Source organism: Hyperolius riggenbachi, chromosome 7, assembly GCF_040937935.1.
Source record: "Hyperolius riggenbachi isolate aHypRig1 chromosome 7, aHypRig1.pri, whole genome shotgun sequence".
In the NCBI taxonomy this organism is placed as follows: Eukaryota; Metazoa; Chordata; class Amphibia; order Anura; family Hyperoliidae; genus Hyperolius; species Hyperolius riggenbachi.
In genome coordinates, this window is record NC_090652.1 from 57,070,395 (window position 1) to 57,088,913 (window position 18,519).

General features: G+C 47.9%; 1 protein-coding gene across 1 annotated transcript; it reads right to left on the bottom strand.

The window, feature by feature from the left end:
- Nucleotides 1-17,489: 17,489 nt before the first annotated feature.
- Nucleotides 17,490-18,296, bottom strand: LOC137525523 (zinc finger protein 418-like; the record flags this gene model as incomplete). The annotated part of the gene is made up of 1 exon (XM_068246648.1): nt 17,490-18,296. A coding segment is annotated over one exon (807 nt), but the record flags the coding sequence as incomplete, so codon positions are not given.
- Nucleotides 18,297-18,519: the final 223 nt, after the last annotated feature.

Below are 18,519 nucleotides of genomic sequence, written 5' to 3' on the forward strand. Positions count from 1 at the left end.
AGGGGCTGGTCCAAGCAAGAAGAAGAAGTAGTGTCATATCAAACCAAGGGCAAAGAGGGATAATTTGCATATTCAGTAGCAGTGCATTGTGGATAACCACAAATGTTCACTTATAGCTGAATTATTGCAGATTTGCTTCTGTTTAAGAAGGAAAATTACACCAAGCTTTGCTTTTTTTAGTAGGAGGGCTTTTTGGTCTCTTTTATCCTCCGATATACATTCCGAGTGGTTTGGGTCACCCTGAGCTGCTTGGTTACTCTGTTGTACTGGTCCAAGCCCTATCTCATAAAGCCATATCAATCCTTGCCATGTACAGATGAGGACCAAAAGTCTGAAACAGGCTGTCACATGTGGGTTTGATATGATTATGTAAAATTTAAAGGCATAGGGCTTGATTCACAAAGCGGTGTAAACTGTTTAGCACGTGAAGTGCTATTCGTGGACTTTTGTGCACGCAAAGTGCCGTGATTTGCGCTATTGCGGTCTTTTGCGTGCGCGATTTGTGTGATCGTGGACTTTTGCGAGCGCAAGAGACCGCGATCGCGCAAATCGCGGCACTTTGCGCGCGCAAAAGTCTGCGAACGGCACTTCACGTGCTAACTGTTTAGCACACCCGTGCTTAACAGTTTGCACCGCTTTGTGTATCAGGCCCATAGGCTTGCTTGACTTACCAAGGGTGAAAAGGAATAATTTGCATATTTAGTAGCGGTGCATTGTGGGTAACCACAAATGTTCACTTATAGCTGAATTATTGCAGATTTGCTTCTGTTTTAAGAAGGAAAATTACACCAACCTTTGCTTTTTTTTAGTAGGAGGGCTTTTTGGTCTCTTTTATCCTCCTATATACATTCTTAGTAGTTTGGGTCACCCTGAGCTGTTTGGTTACTCTGTTGTACTGGTCCAAGCCCTATCTCATAAAGCCATATCAATCCCTGCCAAGTGCTGATGAGGACCAAAAGTCTGAACTAAGCTGTCACATGTGGATTTGATATGACTGTGTAAAATGTAAAGCTATAGGGCCTGATTCACAAAGCAGTTTAACTGTTTAGCATGGGTGTGGTAAACAGTTAGCACTTGAAGTGCCGCGATTCGCGCGATCGCGGTTTTTGCGTGCGCAATTTGCCGTGAGTTGCACGATTGCGGAGTTTTGCGTGAGCAAAGGGCTACGATTTGCGGCAAATTGCGCGCGCAAATCGTGGCACTTCACGTGCTGAACAGTTTGCACCGCTTTGTGAATCAGACCTATAGGCTTGCTTGACTTAGCAAGGGTGAAAAGGAATAATTTGCATATTTCGTAGCGGTGCATTGTGGGTAACCACAAATGTTCACTTATAGCTGAATTATTGCAGATTTGCTTCTGTTTTAAGAAGCCAAATTACACCAAGCTTTGATTTTTTAGTAGAAGGTCTTTTTGGTCCCTTTTATCCCCCTATACATTCCGAGTGGTTTGGGTCGCCCTGAGCTGCTTGGTTACTCTGTTGTACTGGTCCAAGCCCTATCTCATACAGCCATATCAATCCCTGCCATGTATAGATGAGGATCAAAAGTCTGATACAGGCTGTCACATGTGGGTTTGATATGGCTGTGTAAAATTTAAAGCTATAGGCTCGCTATACACCAGTGGATCTGGATGCTTGTTTGCTTGGATTACTAAGGGTGAAAAAGAATAGTTGGCATATTTAGTAGCAGTGCATTGTGGGTAACCACAAATGTTCACTTATAGCTGAATTATTGAAGATTTCCTTCTGTTTTAAAAAGGCAAATTACACCAATACAGTGTGCAGCATTGCAGGAAGTGACAACAGTGGAACACAGAAGAGGTGAGGCATCCCCGCCCGCTGCCTCTTACTAATAGTGGCGGCTGCTACTTTGCTTAAGCAGGAGGGGGAGCGCACATGGGGGACCCAGGGGGGGGGGGGGGGGGGTTCCTGCTGAGCTTAAGCTGGAGGGGGAGCACACATGAGGGACCCAATTGAGGGGGGGTCCGACCCCCCTCCCCGCCACTGTGCCCAATACCCGCTTCCTGCCCTCTACCCCCTTATGCGGCGTATGCTACGCCGCGGGTCGGCTAGTAAATGTTATTTGTCTTGTCTAATTTTTCTCTTGCATTGAGCATAAATGGTACATGCTAGGTTACTTTCAGCTATTTTCAGCTATTTTCAGCTATTTTCAGCTATTTTCAGCTATTTTCAGCTATTTTCAGCTATTTTCAGCTAGTAGTGTTCGTGGTATAATGGATATGTTAGTTGCCTACCATACACTGAGAGCTGGGTTCAAATCCCGGTCATGGTATGTAAGCTGGTTTTTTAAATACTGGAATTCCCTGGCAGATGAGACCCTCCTCCCTCCGGCAGGAGGGAGGAGGGAATAGGCAGGAGGGTGGAGGGACTTTTGATGTGTATCTCACTCAATCATGTCTGCCTCCAGGTATTAGAGCCCTTGAAATATGTTTTCTATCATTTTTCCAGCCATCAGAATTTTTTGTATTTTTCAAAGTTCGCCTCCCCATTGAAGTCTATTGCGGTTCGCAAACTTTTTCACGAACCGAACCTTTCGCGGAGGTTCGCGAACCGAAAATCGGAGGTTCGCGACATCTCTACAGCTTACATGATCAAGTGCTTCAAGAATGACCCCCGGATAAAGACAATAAAATCCAGGCTTGACATGTGGGTGGCCACCATGTTAGATCCCTGCTGTAAAGGTAAATTGAGGCAGTTCATAGCCCCAACCCAGGCAGACTCCATAATGAGACAGATCCGGGAAACACTTGTTCAGTGGGTTGAAGATGCTTTTCCCGCACCTCGGGCCAGAGTTTACACACCTTGTCAAAATACTCAGCAGAGTTTCGGTGGTCCTAGCAGCTCCAAAACCAGTCATTCAGAAAATTTGCTGAGTATGATGTATGACTTTTACCAGCCAGAGTGTTCCAATGCTCCTTGCACCACCAACAGCAGCACCACCAGCAGGATTAGTATTCACCGCCAGCGGCTGGAGCATATGGTTAGTGACTGTTTGGGGTCATCCAGTGCTCTTGAGTCCATGGAGACTAATGACCCCATGGAGTACAGGACCACAAAACTGGACACCTGGCCTGAACTCTCTCAATATGCGCTAGAGGTACTTGCATGCCCTGCCTCAAGTGTTGGTGGGGTGGTCACTGACAACCGGACCCATCTGTCCGCAGAAAATGTGGACAGACTAACATTCATCAAAATGAATTAATCATGGATTCATGGTGATTTCAAAGCCCCTGTTATTGATTCTTAAGGAGACCAAATTATACGTTATATCCTTCAACCCAGGTCTATAGTGTGTGAGGGCCTGTGTCTACTCTGCTGCCATTACCTGCTGTGTCAAACCTTATGATACTTACTTACTTTACTTCTGCTGCTGCGACAAGTCAACTACCGGACATGATATCCTTCAACCCAGGTCTCGAGTGTGCGAGGGCCTGTGTCTACTCTGCTGCCATTACCTGCTGTGTCAAACCTTATGATACTTATTTACTTACTTCTGCTGCTGCTGTCTGTGACAACAAGTCAACTACCGGACATGATATCCTTCAACACAGGTCTCTAGTGTGCGAGGGCCTGTGTCTACTCTGCTGCCATTACCTGCTGTGTCAAACCTTATGATACTTATTTACTTACTTCTGCAGCTGCTGTCTGTGACAACAAGTCAACTACCGGACATAATATCCTTCAACACAGGTCTCGAGTGTGTGAGGGCCTGTGTCTACTCTGCTGCCATTACCTGCTGTGTCAAACCTTATGATACTTACTTCTGCTGCTGCGACATGTCAACTACCGGACATGATATCCTTCAACCCAGGTCTAGAGTGTGCGAGGGCCTGTGTCTACTCTGCTGCCATTACCTGCTGTGTCAAACCTTATGATACTTATATACTTACTTCTGCTGCTGCTGTCTGTGACAACAAGTCAACTACCGGACATAATATCCTTCAACACAGGTCTCGAGTGTGAGAGGGCCTGTGTCTACTCTGCTGCCATTACCTGCTGTGTCAAACCTTATGATACTTACTTCTGCTGCTGCGACATGTCAACTACTGGACATGATATCCTTCAACCCAGGTCTAGAGTGTGCGAGGGCCTGTGTCTACTCTGCTGCCATTACCTGCTGTGTCAAACCTTATGATACTTATTTACTTACTTCTGCTGCTGCTGTCTGTGACAACAAGTCAACTACCGGACATGATATCCTTCAACCCAGGTCTCTAGTGAGCGAGGGCCTGTGTCTGCTCTGCTGCCATTACCTGCTGTGTCAAACCTTATGATACTTACTTACTTTACTTCTGCTGCTGTGACAAGTCAACTACCGGACATGATATCCTTCAACCCAGGTCTATAGTGTGCGAGGGCCTGTGTCTACTCTGCTGCCATTACCTGCTGTGTCAAACCTTATGATACTTACTTACTTTACTTCTGCTGCTGCGACAAGTCAACTACCGGACATGATATCCTTCAACCCAGGTCTCTAAGGGGCGAGGGCCTGTGTCTACTCTGCTGCCGTTACCTGCTGTGTCCAACCTATTGATACTTACTTCTGCTGCTGAGCCTGTGACAAGTCAAGTACCGGACGTTGTTGTAACGATCGGTGTAACACAGAGCGGGTCTGATTATTGGTGATCTGCAGTATCACCAAGAATACAGATATATACCTGATTATTGATGATCTGCAGAATCACCGATAATCAGATATATTACTAACCTCTGGACACCTGAGTGATATGAGTGTTTGGTGCAACAGTATACTTTGAGGAATACTGCACAAATAACAAGTTCCTTCACTAGCCTGAGACTCTCCCGAGGGAGGGATCAGGCTGGGAGTAGGAAGGAGCAGAGTGTAAGTGACACCTAAGGAAGGGTGTCACTGACAGATCTGTGAACTATCTCTTGACTGGGGAGATAGCTCTCGAGGTCGGACGAGCCAGGTCGGCAACACACAGACAGATAAGGTACAAAGACAGGAGGCTGATTCGGTAGTCCTAAAACAAGCAGGGTTTGGCAACAGAGTATCAGATATAGCGAAGTACCAAATCAGTGATCAGAAGAGTGGTCAGGAAAGCAGAGGGTCATAACAGATAATAAACAATGTCTAGTCTTGGGTGTGAGCTCCGTGATCATCAACACCCTGGAACTAGTCTGAAATATAACTGAATGGTAACACAAGTCCCTAGTCTTGAGGTGTGAGGTCTGTGATCATCAACACCCTGGAACTAGTCTGAGAATAACGCAGATGATATACAGAATTCCTAGTCTGGGGTGTAAGGTCCGTGGTCATCAACACCCTGGAACTGGTCTAGAGAATAACACAGATGATATACAGAATTCCTAGTCTGGGGTGTGAGGTCCGTGGTCATCAACACCCTGGAACTGGTCTAGAGAATAACACAGATGATATACAGAATTCCTAGTCTGGGGTGGGAGGTCCGTCCGTGGTCATCAACACCCTGGAACTGGTCTAGAGAATAACACAGATGATATACAGAATTCCTAGTCTGGGGTGTGAGGTCCGTGGTCATCAACACCCTGGAACTGGTCTAGAGAATGTGAAGAAACGCGGAAAAGCCGCCGCAGGGACTCAGTGTGAGGCGGCTGTTTCCGCGGCTGGCATAGCGGAACGCGGAGAAACCACCGCGTCTGACGCGGAGGTTTGCGCGCATGGGCCTGCTGCTGACAGTCTGACCAAACGCGGGGAGGCCGCTGCATGTACAGATAGCGGTGCAACCCACCCCGCGTGCAGGCCAGCAGAGACATTGCAAAACATGACTGGTGTGGCTGGGACTGATAGTCCACACAGGTTCAGAGTGACGCGCGCGCTGAAAGGCAGAGCCTATATGGCAGCCAGAAGAAGGTCAGCTGACCAAGCTGGTCAGCTGACATTTCTACCACTTGTCATTGGTCCAGCACTTAGGGGTGGCGCTGGAGAGCGCTCTAGTATATATACTGGGTGCTGATCATTTCTCTGGTGTCTGGCGTTGCGATCACTACGTGGTAGCACACAGACCTTGTCAGTATCTGTGTTCTAGCATAGTTTCCAAAGGTGTTGATGATCAAGGAGCTCACACCTTAGCGTTAGGAATATTGAACTGTATTATTTGTTATGACCTTCTGCCTGCCTGACTATTCCTCTGAACTCTGATTCTGTACTCTGCTATTTCTGATATCCTGTTGCCAAACTCTGCTCGTTCCTGGACTCTGCATATGCCTCCTGATTCTGTACCTTGCTATTCTGATACTCCGTTGCCAGACCCTGCCTGTTTATTGGATTCCGCATCTGTCTCCTGAATCTGTACCTGATCTGTCTGTGTGTTAACGACCTGACTTGCCCGACCTCGAGAACTGACCTTACTGTTAGAGGCAGTTCCCAGACCTGTGAGTGACACCCTCTCACTGGTGTCACTCTCGCTCTGCCCTTCCCACGTCTTGCCTAGCTCCTCCCCCGGGAGAGTCTAGGCTAGTGGAAGGAACATCCTCCTGTGCAGTATTCCTTACTGCTGCTGTACCTATTCCAGAGGTACAGCCCTCAAAGTGTTACTGTTACACCAAACACTCACTTCTCTCTCAGGTGTCCAGAGGTTAGTAATATATCTGATTGTCAGTGATACTGCAGATCATCAATAATCGGGTATATATCTGCATTCTCGGTGATACTGCAGATCACTGGTAATCAGATCCTCTCTGTGTTACACCGATCGTTACAGAACGCCAGACCCGACCCAAATGGACGCACTGTATAGCCACACTGAAGTCCTGACCACCGCGGTGAACCAACTTTCCGCGGCAGTGTTGAATCAACAGAACCACATATGTCAGATATTTGGGGCTATTCAGGAACTTCAATCGGCTATGAACTCAGTGCGATTCCCTCTAGTTACGGACATCCGTATGCCTGTACCTGAAAAAATTTCCGGTCACAGATCTGACTTCCGAAATTTCAGGAGTAGAGTGTTATCATACTTTGAGTTGAGACCTAATGTTTCAGGAACTATGGCCCAAAGGGTTATATTTAATAAGACTTTGTTATCAGGCGATTCTCAGACGTGGGCATACAGTTTGCCCACCGGAGACTTAGCTCTCACTTCAGTGGATGAATTTTTTAAAGCCATGGCTATAATTTACGATGACCCAGACCTTGCCTCGACTTCTGAGCAAAAGCTCAAGCAGTTACGTCAAGGCAAGAGTCCGGTCGAAGTGTATGCTGCTGAATTTAGGAGGTGGTCAGTTTCAGCCAGGTGGGACACCTATGCCCTTTTAGACTGTTTCTTATCGGGGTTATCAGATGAAGTCTCTGATCTTATGTTAAGTCAGCCTGAACCTAAAACTGTCGATGAGGCCATTTCTTCGGCCATTAGGATTGATCGCAGGTTACGCTATCAGAGGCAGACCCAGGGTGGAAATCAGGGAAAAATGCTGTCCTACGCTGCACCTCCTGTGACTCCACCTCCTCCCGATTCACCTCCACCGGAACCAATGCAGATTGGTCGGTCAGAATTGGAGCAGAAACGCTTTTACTTAGATGATAGACGTTTACTTCTTCCTTGCACTATTGCGTGGGAAGATAAATCTGAAGCCACTGAGGCCTTCATTGATTCGGGCGCAGCAGCTAATTTCAAGGATTATGAATTTGCAAAGAAATTGGGTTTCCCGCTCACCCTGGTAAAACCACCCATCCAGGTTACGGCAGTGGATGATTCCCCCCTGCAAGGTAACCATCCTCTGTCTCAGACACCAGAGGTGGAAGTCACTATAGGGGTGCTGCATAGGGAGAAACTGCAGTTTTTTGTGTTACACATGACAACCTCCACAGTCATCCTTGGCATGACGTGGTTGCACCTTCACTCCCTGCAGATTAATTGGGCCACGGGTCAGCTAACGAGCTGGTCAGGCCATTGTTTTCAACATTGTTTAGGGAAGGTGACTTTGGGCCAGACCAGGATTCATGTGGAGGGTGTACCAGTACAATATTCTGAGTATTCCGATGCGTTCTGTCCCAAGGCTGCTGATAAGTTACCTCCACATCGCCCTTTTGATTGCCCCATCGATCTCCGATCTGGTTGTATGCCCCCTAGGGGTCATCTCTACAATTTGTCTGGGCCAGAGAAAGTGGCCATGCAGGAGTACATTCGCGAGAATTTAGCCAAGGGGTTCATTCGCCCCTCTCGGTCGCCCGCTGGCGCAGGGTTTTTTTTTTTAAGAAAAAAGACGGAGGCCTGCGGCCATGCATTGATTACCAGGGCCTGAATAAAATTACAGTAAAGAATCGCTATCCTTTGCCCCTGATAGATGACCTGTTTACACAAGTTACCGATGCTAGGATCTTTTCGAAATTGGATCTGCGGGGTGCATACAACCTGGTACGGATTAGAAAGGGTGATGAATGGAAGACAGCCTTTAACACGCCCAACGGGCATTACGAGTACTTAGTGATGCCCTTCGGGCTGTGTAACGCCCCGGCCGTCTTCCAAGAACTAATTAATGAGGTATTCAGGGAGGTGTTGGGCAAATTTGTGTTAGTATACCTTGATGATATACTTATTTTCTCAAACAACCTCTCTGAGCACAGGACACACGTCAAGTTTGTATTGGACAAACTAAGACAAAATATGCTTTACGCTAAATTGGAGAAGTGTATATTCGAGGTAACGTCTGTCGCCTTTTTAGGGTACATAATTTCCACCTTGGGCCTGTCTATGGATCCTGCCAAGGTCTCTACTGTGCTGGAGTGGCCTCAACCAGTGGGGTTAAAATCTCTTCAGAGATTTTTGGGCTTTGCCAATTACTATAGAAGGTTCATAAAGGGGTATTCCACTATCATTGCACCCCTCACCAGTCTCACTAAAAAAAGGGGCAGATACTATCCACTGGTCTCCAGAAGCACTGCAGGCATTCTCCACTTTGAAAGACTTGTTTTGCTCTGCACCCATCCTAAGACACGTTGACACTTCTTACCCCTTTATTGTTGAGGTAGACGCCTCGGAGGTCGGGGTGGGGGCTGTGCTGTCTCAGCGGTCAGGGTTGCAGGGTAGATTGCACCCATGTGCCTATTTTTCTCGTAGGTTCTCTCCGGCAGAGAGAAACTACGACATAGGCAACAGGGAGCTCCTGGCCATCAAGTTGGCCTTTGAAGAATGGCGTCATTGGTTGGAAGGAGCAGAACATACGATTACAGTTTACACTGATCACAAAAATTTGGAATACATCGAAGGAGCTAAGAGATTAAGCCCCGTCAGGCTCGGTGGTCATTGTTCTTCTCGAGGTTCAGATTTATAATTACGTACACTCCAGGTAGCAAAAACATTAAGGCAGATGCCCTGTCTAGATGCTTTGAGCCGGAGTCAGCACAGCCCTCCACCCCAGAGACCATTGTCCCACAGAGACTGGTACTAGCAACAACTGAGACATGGAAAGACTGGACGGAGACGTTAGGGCCCTTTCAGCAGGACGTCCCGGAGGGGAAGTCTGACGGGGTTATGTTTATACCACTGCCATTCCGTCTTCAGATATTACAGATGTTCCACTCACACAAAAATGCGGGACACCCTGGGGCCTCCAGAACACAGGATCTTGTTGCCAGGTGTGCTTGGTGGCCTTCTCTGGCAACAGATTGCAAGGAATATGTTAGAGAGTGTGAGGTGTGTGCAAAAAGTAAGCCCTCCTGGCTGGCACCTGTGGGAACGTTGCAGCCCTTGCCCACCCCGAGTGAGCCGTGGACCCACTTGTCCATGGATTTTGTGGGTGAGCTTCCCAGGTCTGAGGGCATGTCGGTCATTTGGGTGGTAGTCGACCGCTTTAGTAAAATGACCCATTTTGTGCCCTTGAAAGGACTCCCCTCGGCCCAGGAGTTGGCCGATTTGTTCATCATCCACGTTTTCCGATTGCATGGCATTCCGGAAAACATAGTGTCAGATCGGGGAGTCCAATTTGTTTCGAGATTTTGGAGGGCATTTTGTCACCAAATGGGCATGGAACTGTCATTTTCGTCGGGCTACCACCCACAGACCAATGGTCAGACTGAGAGAGTCAACCAATCATTGGAACAGTTTTTGAGGTGTTACGTTGCAGAAGCGCAAAATGATTGGGTCATGTTTTTGCCCTTCGCAGAATTTGCGCACAATAATTTGAAAAGTTCTTCCTTGGGATTTTGTCCATTTCAGATAGTGACTGGGAAACTGCCTAAATTCTCCCCTTTGCCAGTTGCCTCCACTCCGTTTCCAGCTCTGGAGGCCTGGCAAAAGTCATTTAAGGACTGGGGTGGATCGTGAAAAATAATTTGGAGAAGGCGTTTCAAAGTCAGAATGGTCAAGCTGACAAAAAACGTTCCTTAGAGTGGAAGTTTCAACCAGGAGATTTAGTCTAGGTGTCCACACGTCACTTGACCTTGAAACAGCCCTCAGCTAAGTTGGTCCCCAGGTTTGTGGGTCCGTTTCCAGTAACTAGAAAGATCAACAATGTTACTTATGCCATCGATCTTCCTGCCAGCATGCGTGGCGTAAGATCCTTTCATGTGTCCCTGCTTAAACCAGCAGTCCATGTGGGTCCCACTCCTCCTCCTCCTGTGATGATAGATGACCAACCTGAGTATGAAGTAGAGAAGATTTTAGACTCACGCATAGTTCAGAACTCAGTACAATATCTGGTTCATTGGAAAGGGTATGGTATTGAGGAGAGATCATGGGTACCTGAAGGCCGCATGCATGCTGACAAATTAAGAAGGGAATTCCACACTTTACATCCTGAGAGGCCTGGAAGGAGCTGTCCGGAGTCCACTCCTCAGGGGGGGGTACTGTGAAGAAACGCGGAAAAGCCGTCGCAGGGACTCAGTGTGAGGCGACTGTTTCCGCGGCTGGCATAGCGGAACGCGGAGAAACCGCCGCATCTGACGCGGCGGTTTGCGCGCATGGGCCTGCTGCTGACAGTCTGACCAAACGTGGGGAGGCCGCCGCATGTACAGATAGCGGTGCGACCCACCCCGCGTGCAGGCCAGCAGAGACATTGCAAAACATGACTGGTGTGGCTGTCCACACAGGTTCAGAGTGACGCGCGCGTGCGCTGAAAGGCAGAGCCTATATGGCAGCCAGAAGAAGGTCAGCTGACCAAGCTGGTCAGTTGACATTTCTACCACTTGTCATTGGTCCAGCACTTAGGGGTGGCGCTGGAGAGCGCTCTAGTATATGTACTGGGTGCTGGTCATTTCTCTGGTGTCTGGCGTTGCGATCACTACGTGGTAGCACTCAGACCTTGTCAGTATCTGTGTTCTAGCATAGTTTCCAAAGGTGTTGATGATCAAGGAGCTCACACCTTAGCATTAGGAATATTGAACTGTATTATTTGTTACTAGCCGACCCGCGGCGTAGCATACGCCGCATAAGGGGGTAGAGGGCAGGAAGCGGGAATTGGGCACAGTGGCGGGGAGGGGGGTCGGACCCCCCCTCAATTGGGTCCCTCATGTGTGCTCCCCCTCCAGCTTAAGCTCAGCAGGAACCCCCCCCCCTCACCTGGGTCCCCCATGTGCGCTCCCCCTCCTGCTTAAGCAAAGTAGCAGCCGCCACTATTAGTAAGAGGCAGCGGGCGGGGATGCCTCACCTCTTCTGTGTTCCACTGTTGTCACTTCCTGCAATGCTGCACACTGTATTGGTGTAATTTGCCTTTTTAAAACAGAAGGAAATCTTCAATAATTCAGCTATAAGTGAACATTTGTGGTTACCCACAATGCACTGCTACTAAATATGCCAACTATTCTTTTTCACCCTTAGTAATCCAAGCAAACAAGCATCCAGATCCACTGGTGTATAGCGAGCCTATAGCTTTAAATTTTACACAGCCATATCAAACCCACATGTGACAGCCTGTATCAGACTTTTGATCCTCATCTATACATGGCAGGGATTGATATGGCTGTATGAGATAGGGCTTGGACCAGTACAACAGAGTAACCAAGCAGCTCAGGGCGACCCAAACCACTCGGAATGTATAGGGGGATAAAAGGGACCAAAAAGACCTTCTACTAAAAAATCAAAGCTTGGTGTAATTTGGCTTCTTAAAACAGAAGCAAATCTGCAATAATTCAGCTATAAGTGAACATTTGTGGTTACCCACAATGCACCGCTACGAAATATGCAAATTATTCCTTTTCACCCTTGCTAAGTCAAGCAAGCCTATGGGCCTGATACACAAAGCGGTGCAAACTGTTAAGCACGGGTGTGCTAAACAGTTAGCACGTGAAGTGCCGTTCGCAGACTTTTGCGCGCGCAAAGTGCCGCGATTTGCGCGATCGCGGTCTCTTGCGCTCACAAAAGTCCACGATCACACACATCGCGCACGCAAAGGACCGCAATAGCGCAAATCACGGCACTTTGCGTGCACAAAAGTCCACGAATAGCACTTCACGTGCTAAACAGTTTACACCGCTTTGTGAATCAAGCCCTATGCCTTTAAATTTTACATAATCATATCAAACCCACATGTGACAGCCTGTTTCAGACTTTTGGTCCTCATCTGTACATGGCAAGGATTGATATGGCTGTATGTGATAGGGCTTGGACCAGTACAACAGAGTAACCAAGCAGCTCAGGGTGACCCAAACCACTCGGAATGTATATCGGAGGATAAAAGAGACCAAAAAGCCCTCCTACTAAAAAAAGCAAAGCTTGGTGTAATTTTCCTTCTTAAACAGAAGCAAATCTGCAATAATTCAGCTATAAGTGAACATTTGTGGTTATCCACAATGCACTGCTACTGAATATGCAAATTATCCCTCTTTGCCCTTGGTTTGATATGACACTACTTCTTCTTCTTGCTTGGACCAGCCCCTTCTTCTTGCTTGGACCGGCCCTGGGGGCAGGGCGCTACTTCTTCTTCTTGTTTGAAGGTTGAGGCACTTAGTCTATTATATATATAGATGACCTTCTGCCTGCCTGACTATTCCTCTGAACTCTGATTCTGTACTCTGCTATTTCTGATATCCTGTTGCCAAACTCTGCTCGTTCCTGGACTCTGCATCTGCCTCCTGATTCTGTACCTTGCTATTCTGATACTCCGTTGCCAGACCCTGCCTGTTTATTGGATTCCGCATCTGTCTCCTGAATCTGTACCTGATCTGTCTGTGTGTTAACGACCTGACTTGCCCGACCTCGAGAACTGACCTTACTGTTAGAGGCAGTTCCCAGACCTGTGAGTGACACCCTCTCACTGGTGTCACTCTCGCTCTGCCCTTCCCACGTCTTGCCTAGCTCCTCCCCCGGGAGAGTCTAGGCTAGTGGAAGGAACATCCTCCTGTGCAGTATTCCTTACTGCTGCTGTACCCAGGGCCGGATTTGTACTTTTTACCGCCCTAGGCCGACTATACCGTCTGTATGGTTGTTATCTCTGTGTGCCCCAATGAGAACTCCCTTACTGATGTGTACCTGCAGGATAGAGCTTACAGGTCTTGCTGGAATGATACAAATACAGGACAGAGAGTTCAAAGGTTAAAGCTGTCCTTGTAGATAGGGATGGCTGCATAGAACAGCTTTACTGCCCCTCAATGAGCCGCCCCTATATTTCTAGTGCCCTAGGCCATGGCCTATGTGGCCTGGCTGTACCTATTCCAGAGGTACAGCCCTCAAAGTGTTACTGTTACACCAAACACTCACTTCTCTCTTAGGTGTCCAGAGCTTAGTGATATATCTGATTGTCGGTGATACTGCAGATCATCAATAATTGGGTATATATCTGCATTCTCGGTGATACTGCAGATCACCGGTAATCAGATCCTCTCTGTGTTACACCGATCGTTACAGAGAATAACACAGATTCTGACAAAAGGTCTGAGTGCTTCCACATAGTGATCACAACGGCAGACACCAGAGGAGTGACCAGCACCCATTATATATAGTACAGCGCTCTCCAGCGCCTCCCCTAAGTGCTGGACCAATGGGAACTGGTTGAAACGTCAGCTGACCGGCCTGGTCAGCTGACTCCCTTCTGGCTGTCATAAAGGTTCTGCCTCTCAGCGCGCGCGCGCGTCCTTCTGAACCTGTGTGGACTATCAGTCCCAGCCACACCAGATATGTGTTGTATACCATCCGCAGCGCTGGACGCGGAACCGGCCGCACCTCTATCAGAACACGCGGCGGTTTCTCCCCGTTCAACCATACTGACAGATGTAGGCCTATGTGTGCAAACCGCCGCGTCGGAGGCGGAAACAGCTGCCTTGTTCTCAGGACACGTGGCGGTTTCTCCACGTTCGGCCATACCAGCAGATGTAGGCCTACGCGCGCACCCTGCCGCGTTGGACGCGGAATCAGCCTGACTCTGAAAAGCCTTCTCTAGATTCTTTTTCACGATTCCCCAAATGTTCTTAAATGACTTTTGCCAAGCCTCTAAAGCTGGAAACGGAGTAGAAGCTACTGGCAGAGGGGAGAACTTAGGCAACTTTCCAGTTACCACCTGAAATGGAGAGAATCCAGAGGAAGCGCTTTTCAAATTATTGTGTGCAAATTCTGCAAACGGCAAGAACTTGACCCAGTTTTGTGCATCCGCAACATAGCACCTCAAAAACTGCTCCAGAGACTGATTTATTCTCTCAGTCTGACCATTGGTCTGTGGGTGGTAGCCTGACAAAAAAAAGATAATTCCATGCCCAACAGATGACAGAATGCCCTCCAAAATTTAGATACAAATTGGACTCCCCGATCTGACACTATATCTTCCGGAATCCCGTGTAGCCGGAAGATGTGCAGGATGAAGAGATCGGCCAATTCCTGGGCCGAGGGGAGTCCTTTCAGGGGCACAAAATGGGCCATTTTACTGAATCTGTCGACTACCACCCAAATGACCGACATGCCCTCAGACCTCGGGAGTTCACCCACAAAATCCATGGACAAGTGGGTCCATGGTTCACTCGGGGTGGGCAAAGGCTGCAATGTTCCCACAGGTGCCAGACGGGAGGGTTTACTTTTTGCACACACTGCACGTTCCCTCACATACTCCTTGCAGTCAGTTGCCAAAGAAGGCCACCAAGCACACATAGCAACAAGGTCCTGTGTTCTGGTGGCCCCAGGATGTCCAGCATTTTTATGAGAGTGCAACATCTGCAATATCTGGAGACGAAATGGTAATGGCACAAACATGACCCTTTCAGGCTTTCCCTCAGGGACATCCTGCTGAAAGGGACTTAAAGTCTCAGTCCAGTTCTTCCAGGTCTCTGTGGCTGCCAACCCCATTTTCTGTGGTATAATAGTCTCTGGGTCTGAGGGCTGTGCTGTCTCTGGCTCAAAGCATCTAGATAAAGCATCTGCTTTAACGTTTTTACTACCCGGAGTATACGTAATTACAAATCTGAATCTCGAGAAAAAAAGTGACCACCGAGCCTGTCGAGGACTCAATCTCTTCGCCCCCTCAATGTATTCCAAATTTTTGTGATCAGTGTGAACTGTAATTGTATGTTCTGCTCCTTCTAGCCAATGACGCCATTCTACAAAGGCCAATTTAATGGCCAGGAGCTTCCTGTTGCCTATATCGTAGTTTTTCTCTGCTGGTGAAAACCTACGGGAAAAATAGGCACACGGGTGTAATTTTCCCTGCAACCCAGAACGCTGAGACAGCACAGCCCCCACCCCGACCTCTGAGGCATCTACCTCTACAATAAAGGTATAGGAGGGGTCGACGTGTCTCAAAATGGGTGCAGAACAAAACGATCCTTTCAGAGTGGAGAAAGCAGCAAGAGCTTCGGGGGACCAGTGGTTGGTATCTGCCCCTTTCTTTGTGAGACTGGTGAGGGGTGCAATGACTGTGGAGGACCCCTTTATGAACCTTCTATAGTAATTAGCAAACCCTAAAAATCTCTGGAGGGCTTTTAGTCCTACTGGCTGGGGCCACTCCAGGACAGCAGAGACTTTGGCAGGATCCATAGAAAGGCCCGAGGTGGAAATTATGTACCCCAGAAAGGTGACAGATGTTACTTCAAAATGCACTTCTCCAACTTAGCATATAACATGTTTTGTCTTAACTTGTGCAACACAAATCTGACATGAGCCCTGTGTTCTGAGAGGTTATCTGAAAAGATTAGTATATCATTCAGATATACCAGGACAAATTTACCCAAAACCTCCCTGAATACCTCATTAATGAGCTCCTGAAAGACGGCCGGGGCGTTACACAACCCGAAGGGCATCACCAGGTACTCGTAATGCCCGTCGGGTGTGTTAAAGGCCATCTTCCACTCATCGCCCTCTCTGATCCACACCAGGTTGTATGCTCCCCGCAAATCCAATTTTGAGAAAATCTTAGCCTTGGTGACCTGAGTGAATAAATCGTCTATCAAAGGCAATGGATAGCAATTTTTCACAGTGATTTTATTTATTTCAGGCCCCGATAATCAATGCATGGCCGAAGGCCTCCGTATTTTTTCTTTACAAAAAAGAAACCTGCTCCAGCAGGTGACCGGGAAGGACGGATGAACCCTTTAGCTAAGTTTTCACGGATGTATTCCTGCATGGCCAACTTTTCAGGCCCAGATAAATTGTAGAGATGACCTCTAGGGGGCATACAACCAGACCGGAGATCGATAGGACAATCGAAAGGGCGGTGTGGAGTAAGTTTATCGGCTGACTTAGGACAAAACACGTCTGAAAATTCAGAATACTGATCTGGTACTCCCTCCACGTGAATCTTGGTCTCACCCAAGGTTACCTTCGCCAAACAATGATGAAAGCAATGGGACGACCAGCTCGTTAGCTGACCAGTAGCCCAATTAATCTGAGGGGAGTGAAGTTGTAACTAGAGATGGGCCGAACGGTTCGCCGGCGAACTAGTTCGCGCAAACTTCGGTGGTTCGCGAACGCGAACTTTTTCGAACTTTTGCGGAAGTTCGGTTCGCCCCATAATGCACCCTGAGGTGTCAACTTTGACCCTCTACATCACAGTCAGCAGGCCCAGTGTAGCCAATTAGGCTACACTAGCCCCTGGAGCCACTCCCCCCCCTAATAAAAGGCAGGCAGCGGCCATTATGCTCACTCGTGTGCCTGTGTTAGTGAGAGTAGGGCGAGCTGCTGCAGACTGTCTCTCATAGGGAAAGATTAGTTAGGCTTAGCTTGTTCCTGGCTGCATACCTGTTCAGTGAACCCGCCACTGCATACCTGTTCTGTGAACCCACCACTGCATACCTGTTCTGTGAACCCACCACTGCGTACCTGTTCTGTGAACCCACCACTGCGTACCTGTTCAGTGAACCCACCACTGCATACCTGTTCAGTGAACCTGCCACTGAATACGTGTACTGTTCAGTGAACCTGCCACTGCATACCTGTTCTGTGAACCCACCACTGCATACCTGTTCAGTGAACCTGCCACTGCGTACCTGTTCAGTGAACCCACCACTGCATACCTGTTCAGTGAACCTGCCACTGAATACGTGTACTGTTCAGTGAACCTGCCACTGCATACCTGTTCTGTTCGGTGAACCTGCCACTGTTCAAAACATTTCCCACACTCAGCACATGAATACGGCTTCTCACCAGTGTGAGATCTCTCATGTCTGATAAGGTTTCCTTTCTCTCCAAAACATTTCCCACACTCAGCACATGAATACGGCTTCTCACCAGTGTGAGATCTCTCATGTCTGATAAGGTTTCCTTTCTCTCCAAAACATTTCCCACACTCAGCACATGAATACGGCTTCTCACCAGTGTGAGATCTCTCATGTCTGATAAGGTTTCCTTTCTCTCCAAAACATTTCCCACACTCAGCACATGAATACGGCTTCTCACCAGTGTGAGATCTCTCATGTCTGATAAGGTTTCCTTTCTCTCCAAAACATTTCCCACACTCAGCACATGAATACGGCTTCTCACCAGTGTGAGATCTCTCATGTCTGATAAGGTTTCCTTTCTCTCCAAAACATTTCCCACACTCAGCACATAAATACGGCTTCTCACCAGTGTGAGATCTCTCATGTCTGATAAGGTTTCCTTTCTCTCCAAAACATTTCCCACACTCAGCACATGAATACGGCTTCTCACCAGTGTGAGATCTCTCATGTCTGATAAGGTTTCCTTTCTCTCCAAAACATTTCCCACACTCAGCACATGAATACGGCTTCTCACCAGTGTGAGATCTCTCATGTCTGATAAGGTTTCCTTTCTCTCCAAAACATTTCCCACACTCAGCACATGAATACGGCTTCTCACCAGTGTGAGATCTCTCATGTCTGATAAGGTTTCCTTTCTCTCCAAAACATTTCCCACACTCAGCACATGAATACAGCTTCTTCTCACCAGTGTGAGATCTCTCATGTCTGATGCCACTGCATACCTGTTCTGTTCAGTGAACCATATGGGCTGTAAAGCCACCAAAACCTGCACTCTCGCCATGGTGCGCGCACCAGTCCAGCACGGCCGTCACTACACAAACAGATGTTTGTGGTGCGTTACACGGTGAGTTTGGTGTGTCGGTGTGAAGCAGTACCTTAATTACACTACCTGATTGATGTATACACATGCAAGATGTTTTAAAGCAC